The sequence below is a fragment of the Osmerus mordax genome, chromosome 10 (genome assembly GCF_038355195.1).
Source record: "Osmerus mordax isolate fOsmMor3 chromosome 10, fOsmMor3.pri, whole genome shotgun sequence".
NCBI lineage: Eukaryota > Metazoa > Chordata > Actinopteri > Osmeriformes > Osmeridae > Osmerus > Osmerus mordax.
Window position 1 is genome coordinate 10,238,480 of NC_090059.1, and position 23,341 is coordinate 10,261,820.

General features: G+C 46.2%; 5 protein-coding genes across 6 annotated transcripts; 3 read left to right on the forward strand and 2 right to left on the reverse strand.

Annotated features, from left to right (window-relative positions):
• Positions 1–858: 858 nt before the first annotated feature.
• On the forward strand, positions 859–8,311 carry pgp (phosphoglycolate phosphatase). Its single transcript, XM_067244271.1, has 3 exons — positions 859–1,723; positions 1,850–2,197; positions 7,333–8,311. Exons 1-2 carry the CDS (start codon positions 1,129–1,131, stop codon positions 2,173–2,175), a joined length of 921 nt encoding a protein of 306 aa, XP_067100372.1. The 5' UTR covers positions 859–1,128; the 3' UTR covers positions 2,176–2,197; positions 7,333–8,311.
• Positions 5,967–8,311, forward strand: LOC136950147 (glycerol-3-phosphate phosphatase-like). The gene is made up of 2 exons (XM_067244270.1): positions 5,967–6,820; positions 6,948–8,311. Exons 1-2 carry the CDS (start codon positions 6,226–6,228, stop codon positions 7,271–7,273), a joined length of 921 nt encoding a protein of 306 aa, XP_067100371.1. The 5' UTR covers positions 5,967–6,225; the 3' UTR covers positions 7,274–8,311.
• Positions 8,312–8,956: 645 nt separating this feature from the next.
• Positions 8,957–13,637, forward strand: bricd5 (BRICHOS domain containing 5). The gene is made up of 6 exons (XM_067245538.1): positions 8,957–9,010; positions 9,361–9,492; positions 9,656–9,805; positions 10,137–10,244; positions 11,835–11,988; positions 12,479–13,637. The coding sequence occupies exons 1-6, from the start codon at positions 8,957–8,959 to the stop codon at positions 12,571–12,573; spliced, it is 693 nt and encodes a 230-aa protein (XP_067101639.1). The 3' UTR covers positions 12,574–13,637.
• On the reverse strand, positions 13,576–17,144 carry mlst8 (MTOR associated protein, LST8 homolog (S. cerevisiae)). Of its 2 annotated transcripts, none has more exons than XM_067245537.1 (9): positions 17,043–17,144; positions 16,600–16,751; positions 16,391–16,442; positions 16,155–16,317; positions 15,979–16,054; positions 15,278–15,430; positions 15,057–15,181; positions 14,709–14,872; positions 13,576–14,359 (listed from the first exon to the last, which is right to left on the reverse strand). In XM_067245537.1, exons 2-9 carry the CDS (start codon positions 16,726–16,728, stop codon positions 14,241–14,243), a joined length of 981 nt encoding a protein of 326 aa, XP_067101638.1. In that variant the 5' UTR covers positions 16,729–16,751; positions 17,043–17,144; the 3' UTR covers positions 13,576–14,240. The 2 variants fall into 2 exon arrangements, with proteins under 2 accessions (XP_067101638.1, XP_067101637.1); XM_067245536.1 differs by having other exon boundaries at positions 16,600–16,755; positions 17,043–17,142.
• A 341-nt stretch (positions 17,145–17,485) lies between these two features.
• meiob (meiosis specific with OB-fold) lies at positions 17,486–21,278 on the reverse strand. Its single transcript, XM_067245380.1, has 13 exons — positions 21,207–21,278; positions 20,952–21,009; positions 20,565–20,696; positions 20,314–20,386; positions 20,011–20,206; positions 19,580–19,680; positions 19,184–19,236; positions 19,006–19,101; positions 18,787–18,879; positions 18,397–18,541; positions 17,977–18,163; positions 17,783–17,869; positions 17,486–17,691 (listed from the first exon to the last, which is right to left on the reverse strand). The coding sequence occupies exons 1-13, from the start codon at positions 21,276–21,278 to the stop codon at positions 17,584–17,586; spliced, it is 1,401 nt and encodes a 466-aa protein (XP_067101481.1). The 3' UTR covers positions 17,486–17,583.
• Positions 21,279–23,341: the final 2,063 nt, after the last annotated feature.

Here is a 23,341-nt window from a genome sequence, read left to right on the forward strand (position 1 = left end):
CTATAGTCAGACTCCCCACCAGAGATGAGCCCAATGAGGGTGGTGTCGTCCGCAAACTTTAAGAGTTTGATGGACGGAAGACTGGAGGTGCAGCTGTTGGTGTACAGGGAGAAGAGCAGAGGGGAAAGGACGCAGCCCTGAGGAGATCCGGTGCTGATGGACTGGGAGTCAGAGATTTGTGTTCCCAGCTTGACGCACTGCTTCCTGTCAGACAGGAAGTCTGTGATCCACCTGCAGGTGGAGTCAGGCACGTTCAGCTTGGAGAGCTTGTCCTGAAGCAGGGTGGGGATGATGGTGTTGAAGGCAGAGCTGAAGTCCACAAACAGGATCCTGGTGTGGGATGCTGGGGAGTCCAGGTGCTGTAGGGTGAAGTGAAGGGCCATGTTAACCACCTCTATGGCCCCCGACCGGAACACTGTACAAGGTTCTTCTACAGCAGGGGGGTCGTCAAGAACCTATGGGAGATACTCTCTCGGTTCGGTCCCACTCACAAGAAAAACAATTAAGAAACACCTGAGACTCATAGGACGATTGCTAGATTTAAGTATTGTTTTGTATTTTATAAGATATCAATAAGTATTGAGGCATGGGGTGGGTGAATATAAACTTGTGTTTATTTATTGAATGTGTGGCGTTTTAGTATTCCCTGTTTTTTGTGAAAGAATACGGAAAAGCCTCGTTGAATTTCAAACTAGGGAAAATAAGTTCCTAAAATGACCTACCGGTCCTAAAAATAAGCAGTATTTCAGAAATACTAACCTACGAATGAACATAGGATCAACCTAGATATGAACCCGGAAAAGAGTGAAAATGTCCCTTAAGCCGGTGCGGAAGTATGTCTCTGCCTGGTGACATGTTCCGAGTGATTAGAAGCAGTCAGTGCTAAGGTCAGCGCTCGTCTTGCACAACTATACGGCAATAATAATAATCATGCTTTAATCAATGACATATTTGACACGACTAATCATCAGTGCTGCAGAGACGATCGATGCTATTCTAATTGTTGTGAGTATCGACCGATTTTAACATCGTGGGTAGTTTATGCTAACGCTAACAAGTGTAGTAGACCAGCCCATTTTTGGACACTAACTGACAGCCAAGTGGTAGCTAATAGTAGTAGCTGTTTCAATGGCTCTGTCTAAATGCTCCCGCCTAAGCGGTCCACTGATCAAACAACTGCTTGACACCGTGGATAACGTACTCTTTGACTGTGACGGTGTCATCTGGCGAGGAAACCAGGTTGTTCCAGGTGCACCGGACGTAATTAATCTACTCAAGAAAAATGGAAAAGGGGTATATTTTGTCACCAACAACAGCACCAAAACTAGAAAGATGTACGCAGATAAATTGACACTGATGGGATTCAACGTGACCGAGGATGAAGTCTTCGGGACTGCGTACTGCTCTGCAATGTACCTAAAAACCGTCTGCAAGCTCAATGGAAAAGTGTACCTTGTAGGTGGCAATGCCATGAGACTCGAACTGGAGAAGGTCGGGATCAGTCAGACCGGCGTGGGGCCCGACCCAATATCTGGAGTCCAGATAGACTGGGCCAACGTTACCCTAGATCCTGATGTGAAAGCAGTGGTGGTGGGCTTTGACGAGCACTTCAGCTATACAAAGCTGAACAGGGCCATGCAGTACCTCAGCAACCCTGCCTGTCTACTGGTAGGAACCAACACGGATACCAGGCTGCCCTTGGAGGGTGGGAAAGCTGTGCCAGGTAGGGGGGCTTCTGTCAGGACCTCATATTCCCATCGCTTCTGTCAGTGTGCTGTGAAAATTAGACTCAGAGAACCATTATGTGAGTAAACCACAGATGATCATTTCACCCCTTCCTCCCCTCCAGGAACCGGCTGTATCCTGAAGGCAGTAGAAACAGCTGCCCAGCGCCAGGCCCAAATCGTGGGGAAACCCAACCACTTCATGTTCGACTGCGTGGCCCAGCAGTTTAGCCTGGATCGGGACCGCTGTCTGATGGTGGGGGACCGGCTGGACACGGACATCCAGCTGGGCTTCAACTGCGGCATGAAGACCCTGCTCACCCTGACGGGGGTCAGCACCGTGGCCGACGCCCAGGCCAACCTGGAGAGCGGCAGCCAGGAGAGGCAGGGCATGGTGCCTGACTACTATATAGACAGCATCGCCGAGCTCCTCCCAGCTCTACAGGGATAGAACGGGAGGAAGAACCTCCCACCTGTATGGAGACAAGGAGAATGAAGCTAGCCCCATTCTCTTCCACTCTCCTTGCATCTCCCTCCAGTGTCCTGGCACCTGCCTTTTCCACCTCTCAGCCATGCCTCAGTCTGGTCACATGGGACTTCCTCTGGATGACCAGTGTGGACAGAGCCTCATATGTGGATCTTTAGCCTAATGTGTGGCTTCACTATATATATCTATGACTATATCTGTGAATCAACATTTGAGGCTCTGTCCGTTACTGGTGCAAGACTGTAGGTGTAGAACTATTTCAAGACCCTATTCAAGGCTTCAAATTGTCAAACTGTTTAGGATGGTACACACTCAAATGACAGCTATATTAATAACATACTGCATCAATCAAACTAATCACTAATGTAATTTATTGTTGTTTAAAGTTATTTTAGCTATGGATAGATAACTGTGTACAAATCAACAATCTCCAAACTATATTTTTGAAGAATCATTGTTGTTAAAGTGTAATCCGAGATTAGACAGAGAAGTTGTGTAAAAGTGGATTGTGCAGACCATACATCCTGTGGTGCAATGGTCCCTCTGACGCAACATTGCCATGGGAGTGGGCAGGGACAACGCGTGCCAGTTGAGTGTTTTAGATTTTCCAAATGAGTGGTACTCTTTCTAGCCTATTCTCAGTTAAAAGAATGTCTATGGAAATTGTGTTTTAATTACATGTTTGAAGAGCTCTTTAACAATACTTCATCAGGAATAACTGTTTGCTATAATGAAGAAAAACAAGTGTCTGTATCTTTTGTTTTCAGTCTAACCGTTTACATGATATACTGTATTCACCTGCTCAAGTGTACTCTAACATAATGTTAAAACAGCAGTGAATAGCAGGTCATAGTTATGCACAACAATATTCATGTCAGTTGCAATGACTACTTAATATTGTACTGTAATAAGTTATTTAACACACAAAGTATAATCCATTATCCATATCTTAATGTCTATCCAGCATGTAATTGTCAACTTGCCATCCACAGTTTTCCTTGGCGCAGACAACAGTATTTACCTTGACTTAAGTTGACAGAAAACACTGAACAAATTAATTAAAATGTACTTTTACTAAGTCAAAGCTTGCCCTGTAGTTACTAAATGATCTCATTAGCTGATTTCTGTGTTTCATGAACGTTCTCGAGCGTACAATTGGTCCTTGCATGCTGTACTTCCACTTCCGGCTAGTAGCATTAGCATTGGAATACCCTGTCGACTGGTTGTTATGGTTAGTTAGCAACATGCTAAGGAAGTAAAGCAAAGCAATGCTTCCAGAATAGAATGAGGAAACCGGAAGAGAACTGTGGACAGTTCTAGGAAGGGAGCTATATTTTCAATATACACACAAAATAATGATATTATATGAATATTAAAACCTGCAAGAAAGGTCAGAGGCAGGCGTAGCTATTGGGGTGAGAAACAGTAGAACTTTGCCAGCTAAATCGCTGCCAATAGTTAAATATAGAGTAGCGTGTACAGTGAAATCATTACCTAGCTAGCATATTAGCTTTTACGATTGTTAATAGCCATAGTGGACACACCTGTTGCTGCCAGGTAGATTGCAGATTTTACTAGATTGCTATCTCTGCCAATGTATTGTATGGTGGGAGTTGAATTACAGTACAGTAATTTGATTCGATTGTATCATTGTTAGTGCCAGCTAGCACTAATAGTTGTTTGTTGACAATTAGTTAACGTGATCAGCTCGAGCTGGTGACACGCCGTTCTTTTCTCCACGGACTTTTAAGGTTGACCGATGGATTTGTTTTAACCCTGTTTGCTATCTACGTTGTGGTGGTGTTGGCGTGCATTGCCCTGGTTTGCAAATATTCTGGTCAGCAACAAACTACCTTTGGCTTCCTACTCAACTCAGTACTCGGGTAAGATGATAGCTACTCTGACTTCTGCACTTCTCAGAACTGCCACAGTGTGACGCTGTAATAACGCTGAAGGATACCAAGACCGTTAGACTGATTCCAGATTATGCTTCTCCTTTTTGTTTTTCAGGTGTTAACACCTTGGACACCAAAATGGCTCCGGAGGTTGTTTCAAAGGACTTTACACAGGCTGTTTCATCAGCGGTGGGTCTGGCTAAGTCCCCAGCTCACTTGTTTGTCAAGGAGGAGAATAGATTGTGTCATCCTGAATCAGGACTTTACCCTAACACTGGTCAATTCATTTGAGGGCATAGAATGATTTTTGTTTAACCTCCCAAAGGAACAACATGTTTATCTACCATCACCTGTTGCTGGAAGGGGCTGCATATACTGAGTTCAGTTATGAGGTGTTTGGCTACTGCAGGGACATGGGTACCACTCTGACCAGCCGCACCCTATGTCTTCCTGGTTGTCAAATCCATCTTCTTCTACCTGTGTATCCGGAGAGATCCCGGTAGGTCAACATAAATGTATGAATTCCCACTTCCGCATAAAAATTGACACTTCAACCATCAAATGAATTTCATTCAGGTTAATCACACTGACATTTAGCAGAGACATTAGATGCAATGAAACATCTTATCAAACCACACATCTTCCTGACCCCCTGTAGGCACGGTGACCATTACATTTAGTCATTTAGTTAAGTCATTAAGAGCGTCATTAAGACACTTATCCAGAGCGACTTACAGTAATTACAGGGACATTCCCCCGAGGCAAGTAGGGTAAAGTGCTTTGCCCAGGGACACAATGTAATTTGCACGGCCGGGATTCAAACTGGCAACCCTTGGATTGGTGGCCTGATTCCCTAACCACTCAGCCATTTGCCCCCTGACCAGGAGGAAGCATGCCGTCCAGTTGCAGGTGTACCCGTATGACGGGATGATGTTCCACCCTGGAGTTTCTTGCCCCACCTGCCAGCTGGTCAAGCCAGCCAGATCCAAACACTGTCGTAAGTAGAGCAGACCTGATTCACTGATTCACATGCCGCACATGACCCCAATGTCATGACATTAAACATGACCCCAATGTTTAAATACAGGTTCATTATGCATCTCTCCCTCTCCAGCATCTGTTCCTGACCTTCCCAAGGATTGTCTTCATGCTTGGTTTCCTGGTCTTTGTCTGCTTCCTGCTGGCCAGCTACTTCCTGTTTCACTCATACTTGGCTTTGGTCAACCAGACCTCCAATGAGTGGTACAAGCTCAGAGGTTCTACCTGCCAGCACTGCCACCCCACTGTGCCTAACCACCTCTGTGGCCCCCCACCAGAACACTCCACAAGGTTCTTCTATAGCAGGGGGGTCGTCAAGAACCTATGGGAGATACTCTCTCCGTTCCGTCCCACTCACAAGAAAAACAATTAAGAAACACCTGAGACTTTCTTAGGACGATTGTTATATGTTAGTATTGTTTTGTATTTTATAAGATATCGATATTGAGGCATGGGGTGGGTGAATAAAAACTATTTTATTTATTGAATATGTGGAGTTTTTGTGTATTCCCTGTTTTTGGTGAAAGAAAACAAAAAAAGCCTCCTTTGTTGAATTTCAAACTATGGAAAATAAGTTCCTAAAATGACCTACCGGTCCTAGGAATAAGCAGTATTTCAGTAATACTAACCTACGAATTAACCTAGGATCAACTTAGATATGAATCCGGAAGAGAGTGAAAATGTCCCTGTTTCTTTAAGCCGGTGCGGAAGTATGTCTCTGCCTGTTGACAACAAGTGTGACACAGGCTGTGACATGATCCAGTGTTCAGTTCAAGTTCAGTGATTAGAATTGAAGTAGTCAGTGATTAGAATAGAAGCAGTCAGTAATAAGGTCAGCTCTCGTCTTGCACACCTATACGGCACTAACAATAATCCTGTTTTAATCACTGACATATTTGACAAGACTAATCATCAATGCTGCAGAGACGATCGATGCTATTATAATTTTTGTGAGTATCAACTACAAGACCGATTTTAACATCGTAGGTAGTTTATGCTAACGCTAACAAGTGTAGTAGACCAGCTCATTTTTGGACACTAACTGACAGCCAAGTAGTAGGTAATAATAGTAGCTTTTTCTATGGCTGTGTCTAAATGCTCTCACCTAAGCGGTCCACTGATCAAACAACTGCTAGACTCCGTGGATAACGTAGTCTTTGACTGTGACGGTGTCATCTGGCGAGGAAAACAGGTTGTTCCAGGTGCACCGGACGTAATTAATCTACTCAAGAAAAATGGAAATGGGGTATATTTCGTCACCAACAACAGCACCAAAACTAGAAAGATGTGCGCAGATAAATTGATACTGATGGGATTCAACGTGACCGAGGATGTAGTCTTCGGGACTTCGTACTGCTTGGCAATGTACCTAAAAAACGTCTGCAAGCTCGATGGAAAAGTGTACCTTATAGGTAGCAATGCCATGAAACACGAACTGGAGAAGGTAGGGATCAGTCAGACCGGCGTGGGGCCCGACCCAATATCTGGAAACGATCTAGACTGGGCCAACGTTCCCCTAGATCCTGATGTGAAAGCAGTGGTGGTGGGCTTTGACGAGCATTTCAGCTTTATGAAGCTGAACAGGGCCATGCAGTACCTCAGCAACCCTGCCTGTCTACTGGTAGGAACCAACATGGATACCAGGCTGCCCTTGGAGGGTGGGAAGCTTGTGCCAGGTAGGGGGGCTTCTGTCAGGACCTCATGTTCCCATCGCTTCTGTCAGTGTGCTGTGAAAATATGACTCAGAGAACCATTATGTGTGTAAACCACAGATGATCATTTCACCCATTTCCTCCCCTCCAGCAACTGGCTGTCTCCTGAAGGCAGTAGAAACAGCTGCCCAGCGCCAGGCCCAAATCGTGGGGAAACCCAGCCACTTCATGTTCGACTGCGTGGCCCAGCAGTTTAGCCCGGGTCGGGACCGCTGTCTGATGGTGGGGGACCGGCTGGACACGGACATCCAGCTGGGCTTCAACTGCGGCATGAAGACCCTGCTCACCCTGACGGGGGTCGGCACCGTGGCCGACGCCCAGGCCCACCTGGAGAGCGGGAGCCAAGAGAGGCAGGGCATGGTGCCTGACTACTATATAGACAGCATCGCAGAGTTTATCCCAGCTCTACAGGGATAGAGCGCTGTCTCACGGCAGGAAGCTAAGGACCTGAGTGTGGCACAGGAAAAACTTCCCACCTGGATGGAGACAAGGAGAATGAAGCCCCATTCTCTTCCACTCTCCTTGCATCTCCCTCCAGTGTCCTGGCACCTGCCTTCTCTACCTCTCAGCCACGCCTCAGTCTGGTCACATGGGACTTCCTCTGGATGACCAGTGTGGACAGAGCCTCATATGTGGATCTTTAGCCTAATGTGTGGCTTCACTATATATATCTATGACTATATCTGTGAATCAACATTTGAGGCTCTGTCCGTTACTGGTGCAAGACTGTAGGTGTAGAACTATTTCAAGACCCTATTCAAGGCTTCAAATTGTCAAACAGTTTAGGTTGGTACACAGTCAAATGACAGCTATATTAATAACATACTGCATCAATCAAACAAATCACTAATGTAATTTATTGTTGTTTAAAGTTATTTTAGCTATAGATAACTGTGTTCAAATCAACAATTTCCAAACTACATACATCCTGTGGTGCAATGGTCCCTCTGATGCAACGTTGCCATGGTAGTGGGCAGGAGCAACGCGTGCCAGTTGAGTGTTTTAGATTTTCTAAATGAGTGGTACTCTTACAGTTAGGTATATATTCTCAATTAAAAGAATGTATATGTAAGTTGTGTTTTAAGAGGTCTTTAACAATACTTCATCACGAATAACTGTTTGCTGTAATGAAGAAAACCAAGTGTCTGTATCTTTTGTTTTCAGTCTAACCGTTTTCATTATATACTGTATTCACCTGCTCAAGTGTACTGTAACAGAATGTTAAAAGAGCAGTTAATAGCAGGTCATAGTTCTTCACAACAATATTCATGTCAGTTGTAATGCCAGTTTATTTAACACACAAAGTATAATCCATCCATATCTTAATGTTTATCCAGCATGTAATTGTCAACTTGCCATCCAGTTTTCCTTGGCGCAGACAACAGTATTTACCTTGACTGAAGTTGACAGAAAACACTGAACAAATCAATTAAAATATACTTTTACAATGTCAAAGCTTGCCCTGTCGTTACTAAATCTCATGAGCTGATTTCTGTGTTTCATATGAACGTTCTTAAGCGTACAGTTGGTCCTCGAGGCCGCTGAGCTCTCCTCACTCCAGCATGTGACGCAGTCTCCTGTATGACCGCAGCAGGTCGTATAGTCACCTTGGTCTGTCAGCAGCGGCCAGGCCTTCTATCACCACTCCACAGGGATGACAGAGTCTCTCCACAGGGCTGAACATGTCTCTCCTTCCTTAGCCTTTTGTCCATTGTCTGGGCAGGTCCAGTCAGCCAATACGTTTTCAGTCGTCACGTGTGTGTCTGTGTGATGGGGGGGGGAAGGAGGGAGGAGAGAAACAGAGAGAGGGAGAGAAAAGTTGGCCAGGTGAGCTGCAGAATGGCCCACCTGGATTCATGAGGGGGGAGGCAGGAAGGGCATGGCAAGACGGACACAGGGATTGGGGTGGGGGGGGGGGGGGAGGTAGGGACAGGGAAGGAGGGGGAGGGGGGAAAAGGAAAGGGTGGAGAAAGCGTGAGCGAGCAGAGCCAGGTGTGTGTCGGAGCATCCGTTTGAGTCAGAGTGCTGGTCATGTCCACAGCCTCATGCAGCTAGCTGAGAGACGGGCGCAGACAGAGGAGCAGAGCCACGCGACACAGGATGGTCAGGTGTTGGGAACGTTCACAAACCGCTTTGGAGGACTCATCATGCACGGTAAGACCTCCCCACTCACCTCAGCTTCTGTAGTCGATCGAAATGATGTTGCAAGAACTCCTAAGTTAACGTCGTCTTTTTCTCAAGAAAATTAATTTAGCTTTGGTGTAGTCTTGTTTTGGCTCCTAGGTGAGTTAAAACCTTCAGCCTGATAATGTTGGAGCTGAGCAATAAGTATTATAAAAATATAAATAAATAAAGATCATATATACCATTAGAAATACCAGTCCTACCTTGTGAGTGTGTACTGTTAAACCAGTGAAGGGGAACTTTGAGGATGTTCTTCAGCAAGATGATTAAAGTCATAGTATGTAGACATGAACTATCATGATGTGTGTTGTCTCTGTAAGGATGGATCACCAACTGTGTCACCCCAGTTCCCCCACAAAGCATTCTGGGCCATCGTGTCGGCCACTCTACTGCTGGTGCTCATAGCCCTGAGTCTGACGGGACACTTAGGGCTGTCACAGCAGCACACACAGGTAGACAAAACGAATGCACCTGTACATGAACATAGCTAACACCCACAACTCACACATCTGTACCAGTTCACAAGTAACACACACACATGACCTCTGTGGGTAACATACACACAGCTCACACACATGTACTGTAGAGTGTGTGTTCATGTTCCCTCTGTTCTAGTCTCTCCAGGTCGTCAGGATCACAGCGCCAGATCTGACTGGTTCTCTGGTCAACCAATCAGCTCTGGTGGACCGACAAAACGACCTCGTGACAATCTCTGTGAGCTCACAGAACAACCACACCTCCACCGTGCTCTTTGACATCAAACACGTGAGTGCACTGGGACTGTGTTAGCATTAGCAGGCTATCTATTTTTTAGTATTTATCATTGCGATGGTCTCGTTCTCTCTCTCTCTTTCTCTGCATTGGACGATAAAGTCTATGTCTTTGACATGGTTGATGAACAAAACGGATCTAGACTGGTTTATTCAATCACTAGCCTGGTTCATTCAATCATTCATACTTACAACTCAGTGCCACAAATGTTTGGTGTTTGGTTGATTTAACACAGTGTTAACTGACGTGAAAGCAGAGCAGTGCTTCAGAGCTATTCTAGGATTATTCTGTTTCCATGTTTGATCTCCAATAGTTTTTTCCCCAGGGTGTGGTCTGCTACAAGCCTGATAACCAGGAGACATGCTTCCTCCGCAACATGGAGAAGTCAGATTATGAAAACATGAATTCTCTCCTCCTGGACTCAACAAAGAAGGTAGAGCAAGTTTCTCACTTGGCATCAACACTTTTGGAAACGTATGCTTATTTGTTTTGAATCTGTTTTGTTCTGGCCTTGACTGAATTAGAACATAGTGCCACCCACGCACACCTGGTCGCCAGACTCCTCTCAAAGTCTGCCCTTTTGCACCACTGGTCAGTCATCCTCGTGCTAATGTGTGAACTGGCAAAGGTAGTTACCATGACTGGTGCTTAACCTTCTCCCCAGCCAAGAATCGAGAGAGTGAGCAAGAGTGAGAGAGAAATGAAGACGTTGAGAAAATGAACCAAGCAAGCGTAAAGTCCCTCTCCTCCATGACTGAATTCCTCAGCACATCTGATCCCTCCCAGTCTTCCAAGCCTAACTCTCTCCCTCTCCTGGATCTCCTTACGGGATGGGGGGGAGGGTGGAGGGGTGACAAGAGCCAGGCCCGGAGGCACAATGGGCACTCTGTCTATCAATCTGTCTGGGGGCTTTCAGGGTTTTAAAGTTGAGCTTTGCTGAGTAAGAAAAGGAGAGCTCCTCTCCCTCACAGTCTAAGATGTGGGGAGGCCCTCTCTGCTCCGCTAATGAATATAGATGGATCTGAAGTCATTGTAAAGACTGGTTTCAGCAGAGCAAGGCTCATGAGGATAATGCAGACCCATATCAGATGCAACCATGTTCACCTCATTGAGGGGCTCTCTCAAGCTGGAATATCAATCATGGTTCATTATTGTGATCTCCATGACCTCATGTTCTCTGTAGTAGAGTACCCAAGTTAAACAAGCCGTTGTCTGACTTCACCAAGCTTGTGATTATGTGTGGACTTCAGTTACATAGATGGCTGTGTGTCAAGTGACGGTGATGGGAGGTTTCTGCCAAAACTGAAAGTGTTTCATAGCTTTTTTTTGTGCAGGACTATGGGGAGTAAAGAAATCACTGGTGAAGTGTTTTGTGCATGAGGACTTTCTCTCAGAGTGTCAAGTCTCATAGAGCCAGCTTCCTGTGTGTCCTGGCCATTTGCTGATGCTGGTCATTAAGACCTTGATTGCTTTGTTAAACTTCCACCTCATCTAGATCCAAGCTTTAAACAGATGGCCCTTCTGGTGCTCCCAATCTCTGTGTCCTTCAACACAAAGCTCTTCAGAACGCAGTTCAACGGCAGGTTGTTAGAGGGCCCGGTCGGGCAGAACCACTCTGAAAGTGCTCCCCTATCCGCCCCATCTGCAGTGTAAACGCTGCAATTACTAACAGGCTTTGTGCTAAATGAGAGAGAGAGCGAGAAAGAGAGATGCCATAGCGCCGAAGTCACGACTGCTCCAGTTTCAAGCCAATGACTCATCTCAAACCTCTTTTATACGCATTTGAATAATCATATCTGGGCTCTTTTGATCTTCCTTCTTACGATTTCAAAAGGTTTTTTGCCATTGCACTGGTTGAACATGACATCACTTTTTAATTTAGTTAAAACTGTTCCCATGCTCACTGAAATGAGGGTTGTTCGACAGCTAGGCTAATGATGGTATCCAATGAAAGAGGGCTGTTTCATTTCCCCAGACCAGTCTCTCTCCATTAAGAGAGCACTACAGCAGTGATGTGTTACAGGAAAGTCACCTGCTGTTGTCGGGGAACCACACCCAGAGGCAGACTGAGTTCCTGGGGGTGCTGGGGGGCCGGCAGGTGGACCCGTCCTCCCTGGAGCAGCCCTTCCAGGCCCTGTGTCAGAACAGCGCCATCTACTGGACCCATAGAGCAGACGGTGAGACCACATGCCACCAGGACACCCTGTTCTCAAGTCCACGTGTACCAGATGGAAAACACCCCTTTTAGATTTGACCTAGACCTTACCCGACCTCACGTGTTCACAGTAAGTTAGCAGCCTGACCCCTGAGTGAGACTTTTGGCAATCACTTTTGGCAGTAACATTATCCTCGCCATGGTACTGACTGGCCTTTCAGTTGCCGTAAACAACAAGAATGACCTTTAGGCTGAACCCTTCTGCTTTGCAACCTCAGTAACTATCTGTACATTCTACTGCTACACTAAGTAGATGGAACACTCATCAGAGACAAAATACTGAGGAAAAAGTCAAGCGGTGTAACACCGCCAGTGCTGTTAAGTATTCTCAGAGAGCAGGTAACACAGCACATCATTTCAACATTTTGGAGGGGCGTTTGTGTTTGGATGGGTGTCTTAACTACTAAAACACCAACTTAGTGATTGTCCCTCCTCTGTCTCTCTCTCTGCAGGCCCAGCGAAACAGAGACTGGTTTACTTCTGCATTGACATCTGTTTCCCAAGCAACATCTGTGTCTCTGTGTGTTTCTACTACCTGCCAGAGTGATCCCCCCCCCATGCTCCTCTCCTCAACAGGAGCAACATTCCATACCAGTTAATATCAGGGAACAATAACCTCCCTCTCATCCTTGCTAAGCCCAAGTGCCAGCTTTCCAAAAAACTCTCAGAAGAGCGAGAACCAGTCTGCCTGCACTTTCCTACTGCCTGCCACATAACCAGCCAGCCAGCCAGCCTCCTCTCCTTCCCTACTGCCTGTCATATAACCAGCCAGCCAGCCTCCTCTCCTTCCCTACTGCCTGTCATATAACCAGCTAGCCAGCCAGCCAGCCAGCCCCCTCTCCTTCCCTACTGCCTGTCATATAACCAGCTAGCCAGCCCCCTCTCCTTCCCTTCTGCCTGTCATATAACCAGCCAGACAGCCCCCTCTCCTTCCCTACTGCCTGTCATATAATCAACCAGCCAGCCTCCTCTCCTTCCCTACTGCCTGTCATATAACCAGCCAGCCAGCCCCCTCTCCTTCCCTTCTGCCTGTCATATAACCAGCCAGACAGCCCCCTCTCCTTCCCCACTGCCTGTCATATAACCAGCCAGCCAGCACCCTCTCCTTCCCTTCTGCCTGTCATATAACCAGCCAGACAGCCCCCTCTCCTTCCCTACTGCCTGTCATATAACCAGCCAGCCAGCCTCCTCTCCTTCCCTACTGCCTGTCATATAACCAGCCAGCCAGCCTCCTCTCCTTCCCTACTGCCTGTCATATAACCAGCCAGCCAGCCTCCTCTCCTTCCCTACTGCCTGTCATATAACCAGCCAGTTGGTTTGCATCCACCACCGCTAGTCTCTAGTCCTGGCTTTGTTCTGAGAAAGAGGGAGAGTGAAAGACAGAGACCTGGAGAGGAGAGAAGGAAGCAACCTGTCATGTTATCAGCAGAGCCCCCATCATCACTTCCTTCACGTTAATACATTCCTCTGTGGCAGCGTTTGGAGATTAGGTTCTAAAAGGTTCCGCCCTTTAGCCCGCTTCCATTTCCTGTAACCCACAACTGACGAGTCATTTTGTGTAAGCTCTCTGTGGAGCGTCTGGTCTCTCCAATAAAGGACTGTTGTGTACAACCTTGCGTTCCATATTTCATATCTCTAACGTGGATAGGGGTGACCACTGACCAGGGGTCATACTTTAATGTTTTCCATTCAGAAATTTGATTTCAAAGGAGGCACAAAGTCAGTGAGTGAAAGTATTAGCCATAATAAGTCATTTTAAAGGGGGATATAATATATTACACAAAGATAAGATCTTGGTGGGAATACTGTAAAACCAAACTCTAAAATTGTTGTCTTCCCGATCTTGACATATCTTACACTAACGAAATAGTCAAATATTTGTAAAAAAACATTCAACCTTCAGGTGTTGAAGCGTGAGTGAAACTAACTATTAGATTTTACAAACAACGATAAACACAGGCATGTCCTCATCTTGGTGAAATCTGGTCCTCAGGATAAATATGAATAAAACCGTCTTAGCCCGCTTTTATGATAAAACATGATCAGTGACTTCAATAGCTTTATGCAGCTGATAGCTGTGAGACTCACACAGACTGACATGGGTCTGGGTTATAATAACCATCCAAACAAGTCTGTTCAGGGGAGACGGTGTGGCGTGGCCAGGCGACCATTCCAGCCCCCCCCCCCCCTCCAGAGGTTCCCTCCTTCCCCTGCTCAGCCAAGGACGCTGTCGTTGAAGGCGAGACAGACCACGGCCTTCTGGTGTCCGCTGTACTCCCTCTTGATCTCCCCCGTCTCCACACACCACAGGCGGGCCAGATTGTCAGACGAGGCTGGGGGGAGAGAGAGAGAGAGAGAGAGAGAGAGAGAGAGAGAGAGAGAGAGAGAGAGAGAGAGAGAGATAGAGAGAGAATGTGGGTTAAGAGTCCCTCTTACATTTGTTACAAATTGAGAAGTGTCCGAGGTAACAGAGAGGACCCTATGACAAGACACTGTGTATATTGTAGATATTTACAACTTTTATCAACTGTCAACAAACACGCAGCTATCCACGAAACCTAACCCGAGGATGACACCTGACCCACTTGACCCACTGTTGATGATATGTCTGCGGGAGCTCTATGGGGGCTTGATCTCAAGGAGTTGCGTAAACACACGAGCCAGGGTCAAGCCAACACTGACCAGTAACAATGTACTGGGAGTCCCCAGAGAAGGCGCAGTCCCACATCCAGCCTCTAGAGGTCTCCCCGGGGTTGTTGCTCTTGATGCTCAGCTCCGTCATCAGGGAGAAGTTGGACGTCCTCCAAATCTTACAGGTCTGGTCGGCAGAGCAGGTGGCGAGCAGGCTGGAGGGTGGAGAGGTGACACCAGTCAATACCCTCAATATCAGCTACTACGTACCACAATTCGGTGCCTGCCTGCGAGGGTTTTACTCGGGGCCCACAATTATGGCCGCACCATCCGGCGCTCTCGTGTGAGCCGCCGGGCCCGAACACCTGCGCCTCGCTCGAGGCTCGGAGGTGAACTCACGTGGAGTCTGGGCTGAACTTGCAGCGCAGGGAGTAGCGTTTGTGTGCTGGGATCTTCGTCTTGGGGATGAGCTGTGTCACCTCGTCGCCCATCCCCCCGGCCAGGTTCCACACGTAACAGTTTCCCTGGGGAGAGAGAGGCAGGCGTTGGTGTAAACACACACACCTGTTCCCCTACATTCCCCCGCCCCCCACACCCTCTCACACACACAGTGTACTGACCGAGCTGTTGACAGCTGCCATGTAGCTGGCGTCAGGGTCGATGTGGACAGAGTTGATGGAGACTTCTGGCTCTGGGATCAGCTGCTCGTTGTGGTCCGTCTTCAGGTCCCAGATATGGATCACTCCACTCTGGTCGCCCACAATCAGCTCTGCCTGGAAAACACAGAGAAACACCTCAGCTGGAGAGCAGGACGTAGACTTGCGTTACTCACTAGGGTCATCTTAGGTTCACAGGGACCTGTATCTTACGCATTCTTAGAAAGGTTGCCTAAACTCAATGACTGAGAGGGTGATTTTAGGACTCTGGGAGGAAATGCTGGTGATGCATCTGTAACCGACGTGGTCTTGCTCCTTCAGAGGTATACGGGTCGATGTTCGCCCCTCACTGGGGTCGAACACGCCACCTCTGACTTCCCAAGCATGACCACTACAAGCTACGCCAACGAAAAGCTAGCTATTCGTTGACGCGGGTGGCCTGTTTACATACTTGAGGAGTGAGTTTAAACCGATACACACCGGCTACACATCTGCAAGGTTTGCTCATTCAGAGAGCTATAGCTCCCTCTAGAGGTGAAGGACTTATACCTTGTCACTTTTTCACAGTGTTTCATGCATCTTAAATGGTTCTTTTTCCAGTGCCTAAGAGATCATTTAACCCGACACCAGTTCTCCTCCAAGCGTGGAGACGAGGCACTGCATACCTGGTTAGGGTGCAGACACACACAGTTGATGGGAGCGTTGACTTGGAAGATTCTCTGGCACTGGAGGTTCCTTGACCTGGGAGACAGAGCAGGGGTCAGCTGGGGAGGAGGACCATTCAAAGAAGTCTTTACACACACACACACACACACACACTAACACATACACACACACGTACCTGAGGTCCCAGATGCGGGCCATGCAGTCCTCCCCTCCTGTGTACATCCATCGCCCGTCTTCGTGGAAGCCGACTGAGGTGATATTCTTGCTGACGCCGTCGTAGTTTATGACAGGGTTAGGGTTGTTGGAGTTCAGGTCGTACATGCGGATGTGCTGATAACCTGCAACAGAAGACTGTTGAGGACAGTTGTAATCACGATGATGATAAGGGGATATTGGCTGTTTGTAACAAACCTGCAGCGGCAATCATACTGCGGTCAGGGGTAACTTCAAGGGAATTTACTTGCTGGAGATTTGTTAAGAGAAGCCGTGTCACACAGGTATGCAGCTATGGCATCTATTATGTTACTGTAATCAATGACGTAATGTGAAAGGATCTGTCACAGTCAATAGTATGACTGCATTCAAAAGAAGTCAAGTAACACTCAAGTAATAAAGGATACGGAGTCCTGGTGCTGCACGGTGCGGGTGCAGATGCCGCTGTGGGCCTGCCAGAATCGGACTGTGTGGTCATATCCCGCCGTGGCAAGGATGACTGGATCGCTGCCCACCGTACCCTGGTTCACATTCATGCTTGACTGCTGTCAATGCAAACCTACCTTCAAAACAGCACACACTAATGACATCGTATTGTTCACACTATGGGAACAGAAACATAACAGAAAAACAAGATCTAGCAATCTAATATGCAGACAGGCAGCTAACGATTATGATTTACATGTTGGCAGGAAAGAAGCATTTACAAATGTACGTGTCAATAACATACCAACTAGACAGAGATAACGTACTAGCAAGTTAGCTAGCTTGAGCCATTTTTTGCAAGCGAGCAGTGCATTGCACGAGTTAAAAGCTCACAACATAAGCATATAATGTCTGGTCATCTCACCTCCAATATGCAGTGTTAAATCGCGTTGTAAAAGTAAATAATAGAGAAAGTCTGACATGAGAAAATGTACCAGCCAACCTTGTGTTTATTGTAAAAACAGTCGTACGCTGTCTTAATTGTTCCTCCCTGCGACAAGAAATGCAGTTATGGTTCCTACTCCCCACCGTTAGTGAACTCAGTGTAGTGTAGGTAGATCGGACGGCATTGAGACTTCCTTCTGTTAAAAATGTATGACACTTGTTTGAAAAATACATTAAATAAATATTTTAATAAAAACTTAATATTTTACAATACATACGCAATATAGTATTCAATTCATGCATACATTTCATGCATAAAATAATATGAACAGAAATAAAAATACAGAAAATTATGAATGCAGACATTTTCAGCAAGTCTTCTCAAAACAGCATTTCAAATATGTGTACTGTCCTTTATGAGTTACTATTAGTCACTGAGATACTAGCCATCAATCTATAGACCCAACACACATGACACAACTAGACCAAACTGGACTAAACACAGACTGGGCTAGTAACAGTTACTGCAGGCCTGCAGCCAGGCTCTGCTTGACCTCCCCAGGATCAGCCAGAGAACAGGCCAGCACACTCCCTCTGACACCATTCCTGGACTTAGGAGATGGAAGGATCTGGAAGAACATATATTTGTTATGTTATCTACATTTAGTCTTTGAAAAAGATCATATAAATTGCAATAGTTGAGTTCTCCTTTTTAAACACCTTTAGGTAGATCTTGCATCTCTCCAAGAGGAACCTCCACTTCAAGGCCGTTCGCTCGTCATCAGTTAAACTGGCAAACTCCTCAGGCTGCAACCGGACATAAACAAAAGACATGCCATTCTGTCTGCGAGTGAACACAAACCTCAGAACACAGTCGTTCTGTGTCTTCCGTATTGACCATGACCCTGACTCACGGTGCAGCCCAGGGTCTTCTCTGCGGCGGTGCTGTTGAGGTAGCAGGACTGCAGGGTTCCAGTGTGGTCAGTCACATCAACCAGCAGGTCAAACCCTGTGGTGATGCTTAGCGGTTGGCCCCCTGCTGGACAGGATGGGTTATTGCAGCTCTGCAGGTCCTCACTGACCTGGTACCTGCACTTGGAACTGATGTCATCCACACACAAACACACACACACACATATACACGCAGGCATATTTACACAGATGTATACACATATAAGCGCAGATACCTATAGGGTTTTCACCATTCGGTTTGCTGAAACCATTGTCAGGGTGTTCAGTTCACATCTATGATTTATCATTTCAGATCTGGATGAAATGTAACAGACAGATACTTCTTCTGTCTCGGTGTATCACTGTTGCCCTGAGATACCCACCACCTGCTCCTAATGACCCTGGACACAGAGGAGTCCAGGTCCAGCTTGGAGATGAAGCTGTAGGTGATCCCACAGAAGCCCTCTGGGTTCTCCTGGGCTCTCAGCTTCAGCTCACTGACTGTGTATACATCACTGATGGACTCCACTGGACAGTGGGCCACAAATCCACACATTTCAATATCAAGCAACATGTCATATATTTATAGTTAAATAATTGAATAAGGCTTGACTGGGCCTTAGGGCAGGAGGCCATTTCTTGAGCTAGGCCCTCGTATTGTGCAAGCACACTCCTGCTAATCTATGGCAGAGGCTAGTGGCATTTAAAGCCATGCCAGTGATGAACGAGCCATGAATCCATAACACTGTAAGTTAGTCTTCCCTGAGACCCACCAAGAACATCTCCTGGCCTGACTTCTTCCTCCAGAGCCCCAGAGTCAGACAGCTCCTTAGCATAGCTGAACAGCAGGCTGGCCTCCTTAGTGTCTGGCGGAACACAGCAAAGTGGACAGGCTGTTAGACTGCGTCCATAACAGGAACTCAGGTAACCAGGCTGCCCTGGCTGACAGCCTGCAGGTGTTAGCCTCAGATGGCCTGGTCCCTGATCCTCACCAGGGTTGACGGTGACGATGGTTTTGGAGTTGACCGTCGCTGCCATGCAGTTCCGGAAGCTGTCGAAACCGACGCGTGCGTCTGAGACGAAGAGCACTTCAGAGAGGGAGAGGCAGTCAGTGATGTTACTTTCGGGGATTTTCCAAGTCCCAGAGTATACAGGGTCACTAGTTTCTACCTGTCTCTCTGGGCAGCAAGCGCTGCACCAGCTGTATGGCCTCCCTATCCCAGCTGTGTGTGTGTGTGTGGGGGGGGGGGGTCAAGTGGGACGAGCAGAAGGAAATCATTAAAATAAAGTAAGATCAGGCAGAAGAACAGACATGTAAGAACAGGCCGAACATTAAATACACCTGGGTTCCAGCGCCAGGCAACTAATATAATAACATGACATGTACAGTACCAGTCAAAAGTTTGGACATACTTTCCCATTCAATTGAAAGGGAAAGTGTGTCCAAACTTTTGACTGGTACTGTATATAGGTGGCTACTTCTAAGACAAGTGCCACCAGAGATCGTTCATTCTGCTTACATTCAGCATTGTACTTCATAATAATAAAGAGATCCGCCATTCTCACCAGACCAAGGAGAAGGAGGGGACGCAGTCGTCAAACAGCTTCACCTCCAACCTCTGTCCCTTGCGACCGTCTGACGTGGTGAAAAACTTTGGCTCTCCAATCTGGAAGGGTGAGAGAGAGCGCAGAAGTACTATTCCCTCTACTGTACAGTAGGTCCTTCCTGTAATATTTGTGATACACTGCCAAAAATGTGCTTGTTGGAGTGAGAAGCTCCACATATCGCATGGAACTCCAGCCATTATCTCTGGTCCAAGGGTAGATGTGCTGGTTCTATATTGGTTCTATCGCTTTGGATAAAAAAAAAAAACATGAAATAAAATTAGGACCCCTACACCCTCACATTCTCCTGTCACGGAGAAGGCGCGAGATTACCCGACCACGGTAACCACGGTAACCACGGTAACCACGGTAACCGTGGTACCCTCTCTTACGGATCTCACGGCGGCCAGGATGTTGATGACGCTCCCGTCCAGACTCTGTCCGTTGGCCACGATGTCCCCCAGGGAGTAGAAGTCTCTGGGGTCCTTCACAGGCAGGTGCAGCAGCGGCAGCAGCTGCTCTATGGCCTCCGTGTCGGCGCAGAGAGTCACCCGGGAGTGAGCCTCTGTCACCAGCAGCCTGTAGAAACTGACCACACAGGTCAGGTGGTTATGTCCCCCAGAGGTGGCACAGTGTGACGTTAAAGCTTGGGGTGTTTTTAGCAAGACAGTCTCTCGGCAAGGTACTCTCCTTACCTTGGAGTAGAAGGGCAGAATCTATCCTCCTTGTCAGGATCTTTAGTAGCAACTAGAGGATTTTCAATGATGACTGTTTAGGATGGAAGACATGATGTTATGCTGTGTACAGTACAGGATTCAGTATATGCATGAACTGAATGGTAATGGGTGTTGTGATACGACATGGGTAATGTGATATATCTCTTTTTATTTTTTATTCAAAGATGTAATTGGATTTGTTGAAACATACTGCATATAGTTATACTGACCACAGTCTCCAATACTGAAGCTGCCAGAGAGACTGTTGATGTAGCCTTCGCCACCCCATGACGTCACATTGATGAAGTAATCGACAGAGTCTTTGACGGTGAAGCCAAAAGTGAATCTGTCAAAGCCAATATCTAATGCACACAAATAGAAAAGTTACATTTTCATTCAGAGAACTAGGGTAGTTCACAAAGTTATCAGCAGAGGGTGTTAGTCAGCAAGTCAAGAAACATTCAGATGTGTGTCAAGAGAATAAACAGGGTAGTCTTTAGTAGGTTTTTGGTTTCTGTGTAAATCTGATGAGTGGAGATGTGGAGGACAATCCATTTATAATCCATTTCTACATTGCCTATCATTTCTAGTTATCCGTGAAAATGTGTCATCTCTACTTTTTCTGTCTGGGAAGCTTTTGACGTCAGTTTTTCCAATAATTACACCAGCAACTCTCTGAAAAACAGACAAAGATATCAAAATCAAGCTTAGATCACAGGAAGCAATTTCAATATTGATTGACAACTCTACAGCACGGCCTTATGGCCTTTTTACTGATGCTACTATTTGGAGCTGCAATGTGATTTTATTTTGGTTCTACTTGCTTAAAAACTGGTAAACACTTTAAACTGTGGCCAGTGTGTTTGGCTCACCGGATGTAAAGTGTTTGGATGCAACTCCGAAATGGCAACAAAACTTTGAGCGGCGAGTGCGTTGTAAGACATCTCGGTGATTTCAATGTCCTGTTAGACCTATGTTAGGATTGGCAGAAGATAAACATGACTGCAGTTGTATCAATATTAAGTCACAGCTGAGGTTTTAATAAAAATACTGTTGGCTTCCAAGCGACGTTACTGTATATTAGAGCTAACTAGTTAGCAACAGTTCAGTAGGCTAGCTACAGCAAGGAAGATGTTAAAGAATACTAGTAACCTACCTGTTCTTTAAAGGATGTGACAATGGGGTGACTTGACCAGTACAATAAACGGGTTCTGTAATTAGAGTAGGTTCTAGCTAGCAGTGTCACAGAACATTTATAAACACTTGTGGACTAATAAGAGTTATCTCTTATTACCAAATGGTTATCTGAAGCCAGACGGCCTCTGACAGGTGCTCAGATTCCAGCTAGCGTAGGATGTTCGCGGCAAACGCCAGCCGCTCGAGCATCCACGCCGAGAGGCACTCTTGACCCCGTCCATGATTGACAGGAGTAGCGAGGAGAAAATGTGTCTGTTTCATATAGCCTACCTAAATGACCCTCCAAATTCACTGTGTTTCATATGGCCTACTTAATTGACCCTCCATCAAATTTACTGGGTCCGGTGTCATATCATATTAGGATTAGCTCTATATTTTTGTTTCTTATACTTTATTAACAGGCCAACATATGGACAATTATTTCATGTAATGACCTTATATAATGTCTTACCTCTCAAAGCATGAGTTCATGGTCTTGCCAATTATAGCCAGTTCAGACAGTGAGTAACCTATACTCTGCTATTGTAATACATTCATCACCTCAGTACAGCATGCCAACAGGCAGCTGAACAAACACGGAAGACAAATGGTAACAATATATCTAACTTACTAACATTGGAAGGCTTAGACTACTACACCTGCATTCTAGTTTGAGAACATCAAAGTAGTAGGAACTGGCAAAGGCCAACCGTTCTGGAGCCATGATGTTCTCAGTGTTTCCCTTCACAGAAAAACAGAAGTGGGCCTCAGGCAAAGATATAGTCCCATCTGAGGGTTAAGGCCTAATGATCCAGCCTGCCTGCTACCTGTCAGGTAGGATGTGCTTGTGTGTGTATGTGCAGGTGTATGTGTGTGTGTGTACAGGTGTGCGTGCGGGTGTGTCTGTGGGAGATATGACAGTTTCCTCCCTCCCTCGCTCTGCCAGATGCCCTAAGCTGCTTTGATACCTTAAGCCTGAGTTGACATGTGATACAGTGTGTTACACAGCTGAATGCATATCAAAAGGTGTAACCAAAAACTTCATTCAAGTTTTGTCAGTCAGGCTCTGTATGGATACGGTAATCCCTGGTTGTGTTATCAGGTAAGAATCCTGGCTGTGTTGATTTTAGGAAACTCCTTTTCATTCTGATGAAGATTGTATGGTAGAAAACATGTTCAGCACTGTTTATCTCCTAAACGATATGCCACTAAATTAAAGGCTTTTCAATGGAATTTAGACCTTGCTATGCTTCTTTCTGACAACAATATCTGTGTAGTATTTAAACAGCATGAATCGCATGTACTAAAGTGAACTGTGCGGTACACGCTCAAGGTACGTGTACAGTATCAATGATTGATAAATAGAAGATTATTTTATATACGAGATCTAATGCTTTATCAATACATCCATGGGTATTTTACATCCTAATGTAATGTCATGGTGTTTACATGTGACCTGGTAGGACAAACCCATTTATCATTTGGCCAGACATTCAAAACACAAATTACAAATTCTAATTTCATTACTTATAACCAAACCCAATTTGTTATTCATTAGTTACTTCAGAACCCCTCATTGATCACAAACCATGAAAATGACATGAAATAAATCAAGCAAAGTCTGGTTTTGGTTGCATGCATGGTTTATACTCTACGTCACATGACTCTCTAAGAACCAACCAGGGACATACATTAAAACGTACAGGGTCACTGATGGAATGTGCTGTGATTGGGTGGCCCGAGGTCGGCCCCCATGAGTCCACAGCAGGGAGGGCCTGTGTGGTCTGGCGACCTCTGAACTATCAATCAACCGCGTTGCACATCTCTTTCT